This window comes from Odocoileus virginianus, chromosome 30 (assembly GCF_023699985.2).
Source record: "Odocoileus virginianus isolate 20LAN1187 ecotype Illinois chromosome 30, Ovbor_1.2, whole genome shotgun sequence".
Classification (NCBI taxonomy): Eukaryota; Metazoa; Chordata; class Mammalia; order Artiodactyla; family Cervidae; genus Odocoileus; species Odocoileus virginianus.
This window is the reverse complement of record NC_069703.1, coordinates 31,935,493-31,950,271: the sequence shown is the minus strand read 5'-3', so window position 1 is coordinate 31,950,271 and position 14,779 is coordinate 31,935,493. Positions and strand designations below refer to the sequence as shown.

Sequence of the window (14,779 nt, the reverse complement as noted above, 5' to 3'; positions counted from 1 at the left end):
CCGGCAGATCCCCTACATCTCGTTACATCCCAGGGGATGTGTGTCCCTTTCTTCCTCCAGCCTGGCATCTGGGGTGGCTGAACTTTGGGTGGGTGGTCGGGATGCTTCCAGGAGGGACTGACGGCAGGGAGACTCAGATGGGAACGAGAGCAAGTGTGCTGGATGGAAGAACAAGAGAGCTTGGCGGAGCCGGGCTGGGATTCGGTGTTTTCTCTCCGTTTCAGGAGAATGGAGTCCAGAGGAGCTCAGGTGGCATCTTGAGGGTTTCCCAGGCGGCGCTAGTACTAAAGAAACCTCCTGCCAATGCAGGAGACATCAGAGACGTGGATTCGATGCTGGGGTTGGGAAGATCCTCTGGAGGAGGGCATGGCAACCCACTCCAGTATTCCTGCCTGGAGAATCTTATGGACAGAGGAGGCTGGCGGGCTACAGTCCATAGGGGTGCAGAGTCGGACACCACTGAGCGACTTAGCACACAGCATAAGGGAGCTCAGCGCCTTGGAGTGGGACAGAGGACTTTAGAGGCTCAGAGACCACGGCGTTCACTTCATTCTGTCCTTCTGCAGAGCTCCCAGGGAGACCCCGAGTCCCTGCTTCCCTGCGCATGTTTTTCCCCATGCGAGGGACCAGGAGACCCTGATGGCCATCCCAGCGGGACGCGCGTGTTCACACACACACACACACACACACACTGGCTTTTGCACGATGAAGAGGACAAAGCAGCCAGCTGCGAGTTTCCTCCAAAGGCGGAGGTGGAGCCTGGCTCACGTTAAGTCAGTGAGTCTGAAAGGACTCTGTGTCCTCCCGCAGCTTGGAGCTGTGGTGGGGAGCAGAGAAAAGGGCGGGCTATCCTAGTGAAAGCCATAACCTGGCTGAGAAATCACCTGTGGGGGCTGCCCGCGAACAGTGTTTCGGTTGACCGTTTAAGCTCAGCCTCTTGGCTCCTGGAATTGTTTTCATGAGGGGCTGTTGGCATGATGCTTCTGGCCCATTGGGAGTTCCTGTTTTAATCAAGTGTTCTCCCTGGACTCTGCAAAGTGGTGACTGATTTTGAAGAAATGAGGCCAGCTGGTAGAGGATTTCCAAAGGAGCCTTAACGTCTTGATTCGGGGGGTCAGTGTGAGTGGATTCCCAGACAACATGGTGGCTCTCAAAGAAACACATTTTGTGGAATCACCAGTGGCTGCTGAGAAAAAGCAGAAATGAAAGCTGCTCTGTAGAGATGCTGCAGCAGGTGCAGTCAGCGCCTCTCGGGGTCGGAGCCTCTCAGCTCCGTTCAGCTCGGCGCACCGGGGCTGGACACCCACCGCAGCTGTCCTTTGGCAGGCGGCTTTCTCCAGCTGCAGAAGTCCGCTCGGCTGGTGCGCCCGGGTGCCGAGGAGTGAAGGCCCCTGGGAGGGACCCTCAAGCAGTGGCCGAGTGGAGCTGGCGCACCGCCCCCCACTCCTTCCCTGTGAGCTCTGAGATGGGCGTTCACTCTCCTTCCTCGAAAGTGTGAAATTCAAAGTCCTGCATCCTGGGAGGACACCCCCACCCCCAAGTTCCAGGCAACCTGGGGGACAGTTGGTCACGCAAGAGAGAACCCAGATCAAGACAGATGTAACCACACCAAGTGAGGCAGAAAGATTGCTGACCATAGTTTGAAAGCCAGGCATGAGCTCTGAGAACAAAAGCGGGTCCGCACCCAGAGTCATAACCTGGTTAGTAACGATCCCTATATGGGTGGCCTCTGTGCTGTTATTTTAATTCCTCACTTGCCCAGGGTGTTTCGTGGCAGCACATAAATTTGCACTGAATCCTCATCTCAGGCTCTGCATTTGGGGGAACTACTGTGACCAACTTGTCCTGATTTTCCTGGGATTGTCCCAGTTTTGAAACTCAAAGCCCCACATCCTGGGAGCCCCCCCGCCCCACAACTCCTAAGTTCCAGGCAACTTAGGGGGACAGTTGGTCACCCAAGAGAGAACCCACATCAAGAAAGATGTAACCGTACTAAGTGAGGCAAAAAGATCACTTGAACCTAGTTTGAAAGCCAAGCGTGAGCTTCGAGAACAAAAGAGCAGACTCGAGTATAATTTTTGTCACATCGTCAACAGTTTTTATGAGCTAAAAGCCTTTAAGAGAACAGTAGCCACCGTGTAATATACAAAGAAGCCATTCTGTTGAGAACAGGCAGACACATACAGCTCCAGGGTGGGATGTGCTGACTATTGGTGGACACTGGACGCTGGTGTCCAGGATTCCGCAATGTCTACATAACTGGCTACCGGGCAGAAAGGTGAGACGTGGTCCAAGGACGAGAAGTGTGGGGAATATTACAGGTGAGCAGGCAAGGGGGTGGGGGGAGCACGTTGTAGGCACTTGAGGCTCTGGGGTCAGGGGGCAAGCACCGGCCATGCCACTTGAGCTGAAGCCACCTGGGCGATTACTGAGACTACACTGCAGGTGCGCCCGCATTCAGCCACAGCGAGGCTAGGCGCTTTGCCTTGGGAAGCGGCTGTAGGCTCAAGACAGCTGGCTCCTAGCCAAGGAGATTTGCAGCATGAACAGGAGAAATCCCACTTTGTCAGGTCACCTGGAAGGCAGTGCTGTGGAGAGGCTGGGGGCTGGGTGAGCACGTGGGTCAGGGAGCGCCATCATGGGGGCTGGAGCCCCGGCCAGGAGATGCTGCCGAGTTCCTGACCTTGGGACGGATCTCTGTGGATCAGACTATCCAGCTGCAAAGTGCCGCGCCCGCCCCTGCCCTGGTTATTTTTACACTGGCTCTGCAGAGCGTGCCACAGCTGAGCTATGTGCCCATTTTTGTTGTTTTCTCTAGTCCCTGCTAGATTGGCGGGGGGGGGGGGGGGGGGGGGGGTAAAAAAAGATCTTCCAAATGCCATGGCAGTGAACACACAACCTACTTCCTGGAGTAGCAACTCCCTTCTCTTTCCCTCCCCAGGGCACCGTAAGGATGCAGAATGCATTTGTGTCTGGGGACCACCTACATTCCAATATGCAAATAGCTTGAGGCAGTATTTGGACCCCACAGTGGAAGCTGCCGGGAGTGTCACGCAGGTTCCAGCTAGGCAGGTGAGCTGAGTGGCCGGTCCCCTGGGGTAGGCTGCACTCAGATCTCAGGAGACCCCTCCAAATAAGGGTAGGAACAAAACCCGGGGCAAGAAAGGATTTAGAGGAAACTTCCAGAGGCCTTTCTGGAAGCAGGAAGAGGAGAGGAGGAACCTGGCTTTCTCAAACATCTGAGAAGCAGAAGAAAACCCAGCAGCTGGTTTGGGAATCAATCACTCTTATCATCAGTCACAGAAGAGGAGGGCAGTTGGTGACACTGGTTTGGTCCACAGGCAAGGGACAGGCTGGGAAACCTAAGTACTGGCTGGAAACTGATGCTGTTTATTTCCAAGTCCAGTTTAAGCCTGCCTATGTGAGGGGCCCAGTTTTCCTGGGATCTGGAGTTGGTCTCCTCGGGTGAGGGGGTCTCAGAGAGAGGGCTCTGCCTCTGTGTGCAGTAGCAGGTTGGACCCTTGAAGCAGGGACTCCTCCTACTTCACCGGACAAGGAGGCCCCCGCTGTTACAGTCAGCTTTACCCCCCCCCCCCCCCGCCCACATACACACACACACTGATGAGAAAGCAAGCCTAGGGCCATCTTCAGGGCCTATGGGGCCTCAGGCCACACCCACAGGTGGCAGGACCACAGGGAGGGGCGTGGCCTGTCAAGACACACCCACCTGGATTGCCAGGAAGTGAGGAGACCGTTCACAGAGGAGACATCCTTCAAATGCTTCTGTCCAACCTCCAAAAAGAACAGGAGCACCACACTGCCCCATTGTGTCTGGCAAACGTAGGCTTTCAATAAAGGCTTTTTATGGTGACTGCAGCCATGAAATTAAAAGATGCTTGCTCCTTGGAAGAAAAGTTATGACCATCCTAGACAGCATATTAAAAAGCAGAGACATTACTTTGCCAACAAAGGTCCATCAGGTCAAAGTTATCGTTTTTCCAGTAGTCCTGTACGGATGTGAAAGAATTGATGCTTTTGAACTGTGGTGTTGGAGAAGACTCTTGAGAGTCCTTTGGACTGCAAGGAGATCCAACCAGTCCATCCTAAAGGAGATCAGTCCTGAATATTCATTGGAAGGACTGATGCTGAAGGTCCAATACTTTGGCCACCTGATGTGAAGAACTGACTCATTTGAAAAGACCCTGATGCTGGGAAAGATAGAAAGCGGGAGAAGAAGAGGACAACAGAGGATGAGATGGTTGGACGGCATCACTGACTCAAGGGACATGAGTTTGAGTAAACTCTGGGAGTTGGTGATGGACAGGGAGGCCTGGCATGCTGCAATCCATGGGGTCACAAAGAGTTGGACACGACTGAGTGACTGAACTGAACTGAAAGGCTTTTTGAATGTCAGTGCCTGAAGAACCTGAAGGGAGATCTAGCAGCATGTTCCCAACTAAATAACCTGGGGAGAGAGACCCAAATCACCTCCCAGAGACTGACAATGCATACTTATATAGTCATGGGACTGAGTTGCCCTGACTTCAAGAAATCTGTTTTCTTAGTGCTTCCCTAACATATTTGCCTGCTGGACAGTTTCTCATGAATTGCTAATTTGCCTATCCACCAAGAAATAGTGCTGGAAATGCTGAGCTAGTGCCACCTCCTCCTCCAAAGGATGAAATGGGGCCCAGAGGAAGTGGGCAACTTGCCAGAAGTCACACAGCACACTAGTGGTGGAGTTTAGAACGACACTTAAATTCCCCAGCTTTCAGCTCCGCATTCTTTTGATCTGTGCCATTAAGCATTTGTATCCTCCTGATTCTTGAGCCTGGCAGGACATAAATGACCTTCTGCATGACCTAGAAAGCAAGGACCAGGTTAACAAAGAATCCAGATTAATCCACATCAATCCTGATTACAGGGGCAATGGTGCATCTACACAAGACCTTTTGTACTATTTACCTAAGGTTCTTCCCTCTTCCTTGGAATTAGGCCCTTTGGTCCTTTGCTTGGCAATCCTGGGGGCAGATTTCTGAGACCCGTGTCATGCCAATACCACTGGAGTTCTTTAAACAAAGTCTCTTATCCAGATGTCCTCCAAAGCCCTTGGGTTATCTGAAGTCAAGGAGGATTTGTTCTTCTGCATCTTTGGGTGCTGGGTAGGGGAAGTGGTAAGTGCAGAGGTCAGCAACTTGCTTGTGCATCAAAGCTGTCCAGGGCTCCAGCAGCTGCTCCTGGGGCAGGGTCTGCGGTGGCTCCCTGCTGGGCTTCTCAGTTCCTCCTTCCAGGGGTCTCACAGCACTGGTTTTATACTGGGCAGGTACTGGACCACCTGAGCCCAGGTCACTGTCCGCACTGAGCTTAGAGACCCAGAAGCAGGCTAACAGGAAGTTGGACAGCCCCGTCCCAAGCTGGTCATGGTGGACGGGGAAAGAGGCCCAGAAAGCACGTGGGACTCGTTCAAAGTCACACAGACAAGCACGTCAAGGTCATCATCTCAGAGGTGGAGAGTCTGGGACTGTCGGAGCAGGAGAAAGCCCCTGCTTCCTGGCTCCAGGGCACCCCTAGAGGGGGAGCCACTTTCCCAAACTAGTGCCAGGCGTTTCAGCTCTCAGCCTGACAGTAGTTCCATTCACGGGGGATGGCACGCCCGTCCTCCTTCCCCTGAAGCTGGGGCTGCTGGCTGCATTGGTGACGAGGTCTGGAGCTAGCTCCCAGCCCTCCATCCCTCTTCGGGTGGGTGACTGCCTGGCTGGGTTCTTCCCCAGAGGGCGGGTCTGAAGCACAACGGCCAGCCAAGGGGCAGATGGGACCTGATGTGAAATCTCCAGCCCCGTCCCCGCCCAGGGGCATGCGTCACCAGTTTCTAGGGGAGAGCCTCGAAGGGCGAAGGGCGGGTGAGGTGAGAGTCGGCCAGGGAGACCTTGAAGCCCAGCAGGAGGAAGGGCGGGCTCTGCAGTGGGATGGGGGCGGGCGGGGCACCACGTCCTGAGCGGGCTGCCTTTTCTCCACGTGCGATGGGCGTCCTGCTGACCCCGCGCTCTCTCTCCCCCCTTGAAGCCCGGGCACTGGGTCTTCGTGGGGCTTCGTGAAGGTGTCTGATCCGTGGGGTCATCCAGATGTCCTGAAGGGGGACACCTGGCAAGGGGAGGCTGTGTGCCAGGGTCCTGGGCCAGAAGGGACCACTTGGTGAGGAGAGATTAAGGCCTTGGAGAGGGAGGTGGGCAAGGGTGTGGACTCAGCCTGGGGTCTCAAGCTGTGGGCTTCCTGGGTGAGGTCCAGACCCACCCCTAAGGGAGTCTGCAGGCAGAGGTGACTGGGCACGGGCCGTGGGGGAATCCCAGGCTGGGACACACCTGTCCCCACGGCGGGCCTGAGAGAGGGAAGTCCCCAGAGGCTGCTTTGAAGCTTCAGGAGTCTTTCCCTTCATTGACTAAATCACGGCCCCCAGCTGAAGCCAGCACCCCCAAACGCGCTGCAGCCAAGCATGGAGCTCTGTTGCAAAGAAGGCCCCTCTCTCCCTCCCCGCGTGCTACGGCAAGAGAAGGCCTGCACTATCCAGAGTGCAGCTGACACCGCGTGCCTCTCCAGCCCCTCAGGACACGTGGTCAGAGCTTGCACTTCGTCTCTGCGGAAGGTGCATATCGATTACCTAAGGAGTCCTCTGACTTCTCCACTGACTTCTGTGACCGTGGCTCTTCTTTTGGGACTGGTTTTGCACAGAACGTGGCTTTATGCTAAACCTCAGCTTGCAGGGAATCTTCCCTTGTCCTCTTTTTAAGTAGGAAATCACAATCTGCAGACCAACACTAAAATATAGGAAGGGCTTCCAAGCCAAAAAATAAGTTCCCTGGGTGACTGTCGTAAAATGCTGGGGAGGATGGTTCTCCAGGCAGTTTGTTGGTGGGATTTAGGGTCCTGGCCTGTCACCATGGAGTCAAGGGCCTGTCCCAGAATGCAACTGGCGGAGGTGGTCTCCCCCTGCCTAGATGCAAGCTTGCAGGTCTGGTTACTTTCAGGTTTTGGGTCTGTGTATCCATCCTTTATCTGGGTCAAGGGCCGGGGGTGGTCTGCATGTGCTCCTCCTCCAGAGAGAGCTGAGATTTAAACTGTATATAATCTTTCCCCAACCCCCAGTGACAGTCAATTCCGTGGCTCCCCAGAAGTCCAGGCAGAAAGGAATCTGGACATTCTCAAGACCTAGTCCAACTCCCTCACCTCGCCCACTTCTTTTACAGGTGGGGACACTGAGGCCCAGAAAGGAGGTGGGGCTGGCCTAAAGTCACACAGGTGGGTGGTAGCAAAGCTGGCATTGAATTCAGGCCTCCCGATCGCCAGTCTGGGACTCCTTCTAGCAGCAGTATATTGGCTATAGTTTTCAGGAGTGCCTCTTACCAGCCCACGGGGCTCCCCTCCCCCTCCCACGCCACCCCAGCCTCCCCAGCGCCCCCTACACGTCATTCGGGTTATAGCAGAGCATATTGAACTGCAGGTTCTCGTCCCAGTGCCGCAGGAGCACGAAGAGCTGGCGCGCGGCGGCCTTGAGCGAGTCCTGCGTGCGGCCCTCGGGCACCTCCTGCTGCTCCAGCCACGAGCTGGCCTTGGCGGCCACCAGCTCCCACTCGACGAAGTAGGAGGCGGCACTGTGCTCCAGCCACGCCAGCGCCACCACAGTGGCCCACAGCTTCCCCACGTGCTCCGCCACGGCCCCGAGCTCCTGGCCCGGCCTGCCCGCGGCCAGGGGCTCCTGGGAGAGGCCGTCATGGGAGGGGGGCAGGGGCGTGGGGCTGGCGCACGGCTGGGGGCTCGGGGGCTGGCGGGCGGTGAGCGACACCCGGTGGCAGGTGAAGGGCGAGGTCCACTTGAGCTTTTCCATGGGGACGCGGACGGCCTCACAGAAGGCTTGGTTGAGCAGGAAGGCCCCGGAGGCCCGCTGCAGAGACACCTGTGTGTGTGTAGGGGGAAGCCCTTCAGTGGGCCTCATGCTTTTCAGCCCACGGAGCCCCAGGCCACGGCTGAGCCTGGGCGCATGGAGCGCACCTCTTCCCCTCCCCCGGCCAGCTCGCCCTCCCCACCCGTGGGATTTGCGGGACCCCCAGACCAGCTGGGCATCGCCGCACCTTATCCGGCTGGTGCTCACACTGATGGCTGTCCCAAGTCCAGCTCAACGTCTTCACTCCAAACCTGCCTCTTGCCCTGGGCAGCTGGACCCGCCTCAGCCCCTGGGACCATCCACTGTGGTCCAGGCAGCTCACCACCAGCTTCCTCCCTCCGCCTCCACTGGTTTCCGAGTCCCAATGAGCCCACTCTCCAGACGGCTCTGCAGTCCGCCGTCTGCCACTTCATGCTCTCCCTGGCCCTCCTTACCTCCCCTGTCCACCCACCCCCACCCCATCCTTTCCGCGTCCTGAGGGGTCTCTGTAAGGCACAGGGCACGTCACTCTTTGGAGGCCATCCACTCGGTAGTTTCCGTTTTCTTCGGGGATAAATCCAAGCTATAACCCCCAGAGCTCTGTTCGTGCTGGACTCTTTCCCTTCGCCACCGTTCCCCAGCTGCCAGGCGCCCTCCCTCCTCTGTAAACCGCCAGCCACGACTCCTTGCCCTTCAGAAGTGGTGCCTAACCATGGCATCCTCCCAGAAGCCATGCCTCATGTCTCCCCATCCTCAAGCCTGCAGTTGGTGTCTCCTCCTTCCCTCATTCTCCCCCCAGACCCCATGTCTCCTGTCACGGCACCCAGCGGTCAGAGCTGCCTGGTTCAAGAAGTCCCCACTAGACTCTGAGCGACTGGAGCTCAGAGACCACCCTCGCCTGCTTCAAGGTTATCTCCCAGGGTCTAGCACGGTGCCTGACAACAGATCCTTGTGACTACACGCCTCCTGCTCTATTGTCCGGGATGTTTGGAGACTCCAAGTGACCGTAAGCACTTGGGTGTGCAGGGGCTGGGACAGGGCAGGGAAGCTCCCACCATCTCCATCTTTCCAGCACCTTCTTCCCCAACTTGGCTGAGCCCCAGACGTGGCAAGACCAGGCCCCCTTGCTCCTCAGTTCAGAGACACTCACTCCTGGCCGGGGCTCCTCACCCTGCCCCGCAGGCTGGCGTGTCTACAGAGCCATTTGCTAAACACGGTGCATGTCCCTGGGGTGTTCTTTTTACTTGCTGGTGACTCATTTCAAGCCCTTTTTTTTTTTTTTTTTTACATATTGAAAAACAGACACACACGGGTGGTGGAGTAGGACACAAGATCCCCGGGAATTTTTGAAGCCAAGACAGCAGATTGCAAAGAACGGCTGTGGTGCTGACACTGGGTTTTAGCAGCCCTCCTCCACCCCTGGCGGGGGCCTGGGCACACTCCCTCCACTCCGCTGCTGTGTGGGCAGGGAGGTCTAGGTCTTCTTCCCTTTGTGGAGGCAGAGGGGTGGGTGGCCCTTCCGCTTTGTGTGGGGCTGAGGTCTGGGGTCTGGGGCACTCACCAGTGGGATGTAGTCAGAGCTTTGGTTCCCCGGGGCTGAGTCTGGAGTCTTGGTCAGTGGTTTGCCCAGGAAGCCCTTGGCCGCTCGTGTCAACAGCCTAGACTTGTTGAGACTCAGCCTGTGTGGGAAGAACTGAGGAGTGACCGCCGCCGTCCCAGGGGTGTCCCTGGTCCCCCCACCCCTCCCAGAGGCCCCGCAACAGCCTCTGAAAGTCCCAGCCAGAAGGGGCCTGGCCGATGATCTCCTCCTTTGACAGTGGGGGAAACTGAGGCCCAGGAAGTGTGTCTACCTGAGGCTACTGCTCGAGTGAGGGGCGAGGTAGTACTCTTTTTAGGACCCTCTTTATTTAAAAAAAAAGTTTTTAATTGGAGGGTAATCGCTCTACAATGCTGTGCTGGCTTCTGCCACACGTCAAGATGAATCAGCCACAGGCATCCATCTGTCCCCTCCCACCCGAGGGCTTCCCAGGTAGCGCAAGTGGCGGAGAACCCGCCTGCCAATGCAGGATCATAAGAGACGCGGGTTCGATCACTGGGTGGGGAAGACCCCTTACTGGAGGAAATGGCAAACCACTCCAGTGTTCCTGCCTGGAGAATCCCATGGACAGGGGAGCCTGGCGGGCTACAGTCCATGGGGTCGCAGAGAGTCAGACACAGCTGGGCACACACACACCTCTCTCCTGACCCTCCATCCCATCCCAGGACCCTCTTTTGACAGCATGTTCTCGGTCAGCCCAGTGGTCAGACAGTCACATGCCAGCCCTCCTGGGGGGACCTGCATTTGTAAAGATATGGTGGAGGTGTGGGAAGGGAACCTGGGGCTGGGGGAGGTTTCAGCAGTGTTGAAACCTGAAGACGGTGCTGTCTCTGGGCAAGGGTCCTTCCTGCCACCCTTCAAAGTATTCTTGTTTGTGCAGCTGTCAGGCTGGGCCTACCTCTGGCCCCCCAAACCAGGGACAGTCCCCTGAAAATGGGGTGGTGGTAGAGGGATCCCCCAGTGGAAATCCCCACGTACCTGGATCCAAAGAGAGTGTCTGAGGCCTTCAAGGAAGAAAGGGTGTTGGTGGTCAAACCTCGCAGGGGACCTGGAGAGCCACAGAATGAAGATTAGGACCTGAGAGATGACCTTGTCCCACTGCTCACCGCCCCGCTGGGGGAACCGCTGGGGAAACAGAGTCCCAGAGAGGGGCAGAGGCTTGCCTACATGCCTAGGGATCCCAGCTAAGGATGATGCTGCAGGGCTATTTCTGACCCAATGGGCATGGGGAGGGGTGAAAGGTGTGGGTTCCTGGGTAAAGAAGCAGCCCTCCAAGCCCCCTTGGCTGGCGGCCCTTGCATTTTCTGGAAGTTTACCTGTGGGGACAGTGACAGCTGCAGGTCAAGCCCCACTTCAGCCCCAGGCAGGGATACTGACTTTCTTCTATGGGCACACTGCTAGAAGATTCTCGGCAGAGTGATGTGGGAGATTGGTCCTTCAGCTGGGAATTGGGAGGCCTGATTCCTGGCCTAGCTCTGTCACCAACTTGCTGTGTGACCTTGGGCAAGTCATTCCACCTCCTCGGAGTCTCCGTTTCCTTCCTTTAAAGCTTTAATACTATCGATCATGCATGGAGCTGTTTGGAGACTCAGAGACCCACCAAGGACTTTGTTGGGTTAAGACACTCTCGGCCCAGAGATCAGTTACTATTTTAACTCAAGGGAGAGCTGGCAGGGACTTCCCTGGTGTGGTCCAGTGGCTAAGACTCTGCACTCCCCAGGCAAGGGGCCCCCGGGTTCCATCCTTGGTCGGGGAACTAGATCCCAGGTGCTGCAACTAAGCGTCCACATGCCGCGACGACTGCAGATCCCAGGTGCTGAAACTAAGACCTGGCACAGCCAAGCGGGTAAATAAATATCAAAATAAAAAAGGCAGCGCCGGCAGACGGCATGCTCACCTTCAGGAGGAGCATACTTGTCGCGGGCCATGTTCTCACCAAAGGACACCGGGGCTCTTTCCTCCAGGTCTGCAACAGAGAAACCAGTGAGGCCTGAGCTACCTGGCCCTCCCCCTCGCACCTCCAGGACCCACGAGGAGGATGCGGGTCGGAATTCACGGTACCTGGTGGGGGACTGGGAGAGCAATGTCCCAGTTCCCATCCTGCTTGGATGGATCTTCACCTCCCAGAGATACCGCCATGGCTGCACCACAAGAGTTGGACACGCCTGGGTTCGCATCCCAACCCTCCCAATAGGGTAGCTGTGTGACCCCAGGGAAAGTTACTTCCTTTATAAGCTTCGATTGCAAACCGGGGCTAATAGTATGGCTTGGTGTTGTTGTAGGATTAGATGAGATAATATACAGATAGTGCTCAGTGCTTGGCCTGTGGCATGCAATCCATAAAGCCCCGAGCTATGGACTCAGCAGGTTAGTGGGAGCAGGTTAGAGGCCCGAGCGTGGTGGTTGGAGGTGGTGGTGGGGTGGGGGGAGGTAGGTTCATGTCAGCTCTTCAGGAGGCACCAGAACATGGCTTTGACTTGTCAGAGGGCTCTGAGCCTCAGTTTCCCCATCTGTAAAATGGGATACCAAATCGCACATATTGTTTATTCAAAATGTGTACTGGGGTGATTAGTCCTATGATTATTATTTAACAGCTGGAGAGTGATGGCAATGTACTATTCAGGAATGATCCAAATTACGGGAAAGACTTCACGCATAGATAAGACCTGCCGAGCCTCTGTCTCCCCTCTGAGACTATTAGCAGCTCTTTGAGGGCAAGAAGCTCCGTTTACTGCCAGGTGCCTGTGGGGGGTGGGGTAAGCTGAGCACAAAAAAAGAGTGAACCAGTGGCTGAATGACTGAAGCAACCAGCAGGCAAAGAACATGGTGGTTAATTAATCTCACGGACTCTGGAGCCAGACAGGGCTTGTTCACATCTTGGCTCTATTGTGTCTCTGCCGTGTGCCCTTGTGTAAGTCACTTAACCACTCGGAGCCTCAGTTTCCTCGTCTCTTAATGTGGAAAATGAAAGAAACTCTCTCAGATGGGTGTGAAGAGTCACGGATAATTAAAGTAGTGCTGAGCACCTAGAAAACCCTCGGTGAGTGTTAGGCATTCCCTCCTTGAGGAGGGAAAGGGAGGGAAGGGCATGGGGTAGACTTATAAGAGCTTGGAAATCATGCACACCGCGTATGATTTAGAAGACAATTAGAAAAGGAGGGATTTGTGATTTTGATGGAACTCATGGGCCACCAAGAGCTGAGCTACAGAGGATGGAAAGGGTAGACGAGAAGTTTCTTCTAGACGGGGAGCCCAGGGTGACTTGGGGGTAGAGCAGGCTCCCCTTGGAGGCTCTGAGGGACCAAGGACTTGGCGAAACTCCTTAATCTCTGAGGAAGCCCTCAGATTTTCACCCCCTCTCATACTATTCCTTTTTGAACCCAGTAATGTCCATGAGCACTTTCTAATCCCTCAGGCACAACAGGGCTATTGTCTGGGTGTTGGGGCTAGCAGCCAGGTGGGACCTCTGATGTCCTTTCCACACGCAGAAGAAGGCAGGAGATGCTCAGGGTACATGTGAGGGCACGGAGAAAGGGGTTAGGATGGGTGCAGCGGTTAGGCTGTCTTTAGCAGGACAAAAAGACATGTAGACCTCCAGGACACAGGCTATCCTGTGAATGTATGCAAGATCGCCAAATGATCAAATCATGGAACTTCAGGGACCCAAGCTTTGGGCACAGTGAAATTTGGTGACGGTTGAAAGGAAGCTTTTCAGGAATCCTAGAGTAAGCAGATGGTGGGACCTGAACAGATGGAGCTGCCTTTTCCCTTGACTTTTAGGTTTCCTGGCATTCAGGGCCTGGGCGGACTCAGGGGTTGGAAGCAGGGAACAGCCACTGGGGTCGCTGGACCTTGAAAGGGGAGAGCTGGAGTGTGGTGTGGGCACGTGGGCAGGGAGGCCAGCCTGTTTTCTGGCTCCTGGTGGCACACCTGGGCCGTGCTCTGCCCATCTCAGACCTCAGAGAATTCAGGAGGCCTGGCCTTGCTCTGGCCCCATAAGGCCCGGAGCGGAGACTCAGAAAGAGTCCGTCATGGCTTCGGACATGAGGGTGCAGTGACCCGGAGGCCTAGACTTCAGAAACCAAGGCAGTTCTTACTTAGATTCTGATATTTGCTGTCCCCTGCAGCTGAGTCTTCTCCAAGCATGGTCTGGGAGCGCCCGAAACCAGAAGTGCCCTTCCACTGTCGAGTCAGGACCCGAGAGCTGACCATCCGCAACGCGGCACCTTCAGGAGGACAGGGAGAAGGTGGTCAGCTGGGTACAACTGTGCTACACTTTTGGCTTGTCCCCAGGGCTTCCCTGGTGGATCAGATGGTGAAGAAACTGCCTGCAATGCAGGAGACCCAGGCTTGATCCCTGGGTTGGGAAGATCCTTTGGAGGAGGAAATGGCAACCCTTTCCAGTATTCTTGCCTGGAAAATCCCATGGACAGAGGGGCCTGGTGGGCTACAGTCCATGGGGGTCGCAAAAAGTCAGACATGACTGAGCGACTGACATGTTCAAGGCTGGCAGGAATGGTTCTAGCTTCAGCCTGTCAATTTTCTAAAAGGAGGAAGACATTGCAGAAGGCAAGACCATGAGCTTTGGAGCCAGAATGACCTGGGTTTGAACCCCAGCCCCATCTCTTACTAGCTGGAAGGAATGCTGACCACTCTGAGTCTCAATGTCTTTACCTGGAAAATGAGGATAATAATACTCACCTTGCCAGGTAAGTACTATGGCTGAGATAATGTTCAGAAAGCAGCAGTGTTGGTTAGAAAAGGTTGGTTTTCTCAGAAGCACCCCATTTTCCTTCCTCCCAGTCTGCCGTCTCAGAAACTGAGGTCCCAGTTTCCCCCTCCCCAGATCATCACCAGAACGTCCCAGAGCATCACCGTCAGGGATGAAGCTACAACACCAAACAGGGTATTTTGGGGAACTCCATTCTTGGAGAACACGAATTTGTAAGTTGTTCCTAAAAATGAAGAGTTCTACTGAAGAATACATTTTGAAGAAGTTTCATACTGTTGTTGCTCAGTTGTGTATGACTCTTTGCAACCCCATTGGGGGCCACCATGCTCCTCTCTCCATGGGATTTTCCAGGCAAGAGTACCAGAGTGGGTTGCCATTCCCTTCTCCAGGGGATCTCCCCAACCCAGAGATCAAATTCGGGTCTCCCACATTGGAGGCAGACTCTTTATCATCGGAGCCACTAGGGAAGCTTTATTGACTATGTGGATCACAACAAACTGTGGATTTTTCTTAAAGAGATGGGAACACCAGACCG

General features: G+C 55.4%; 1 protein-coding gene across 3 annotated transcripts in view; it reads right to left on the bottom strand.

The window, feature by feature from the left end:
- Nucleotides 1-2,086: 2,086 nt before the first annotated feature.
- Nucleotides 2,087-14,779, bottom strand: part of VWA5B1 (von Willebrand factor A domain containing 5B1) — a 58,630-nt gene continuing 45,937 nt past the window's right edge. For all 3 annotated transcript variants that reach the window (XM_020899199.2, XM_070458828.1, XM_020899200.2), the window contains exons 18-22: nt 13,610-13,738; nt 11,410-11,478; nt 10,491-10,560; nt 9,477-9,594; nt 2,087-7,948 (exon numbers count right to left, since the gene is read on the bottom strand). In XM_020899199.2, the coding sequence (XP_020754858.2) occupies nt 7,454-7,948; nt 9,477-9,594; nt 10,491-10,560; nt 11,410-11,478; nt 13,610-13,738 (881 nt within the window). In that variant the 3' untranslated portion in view covers nt 2,087-7,453. The remainder of the gene's footprint in view (nt 7,949-9,476; nt 9,595-10,490; nt 10,561-11,409; nt 11,479-13,609; nt 13,739-14,779) is intronic.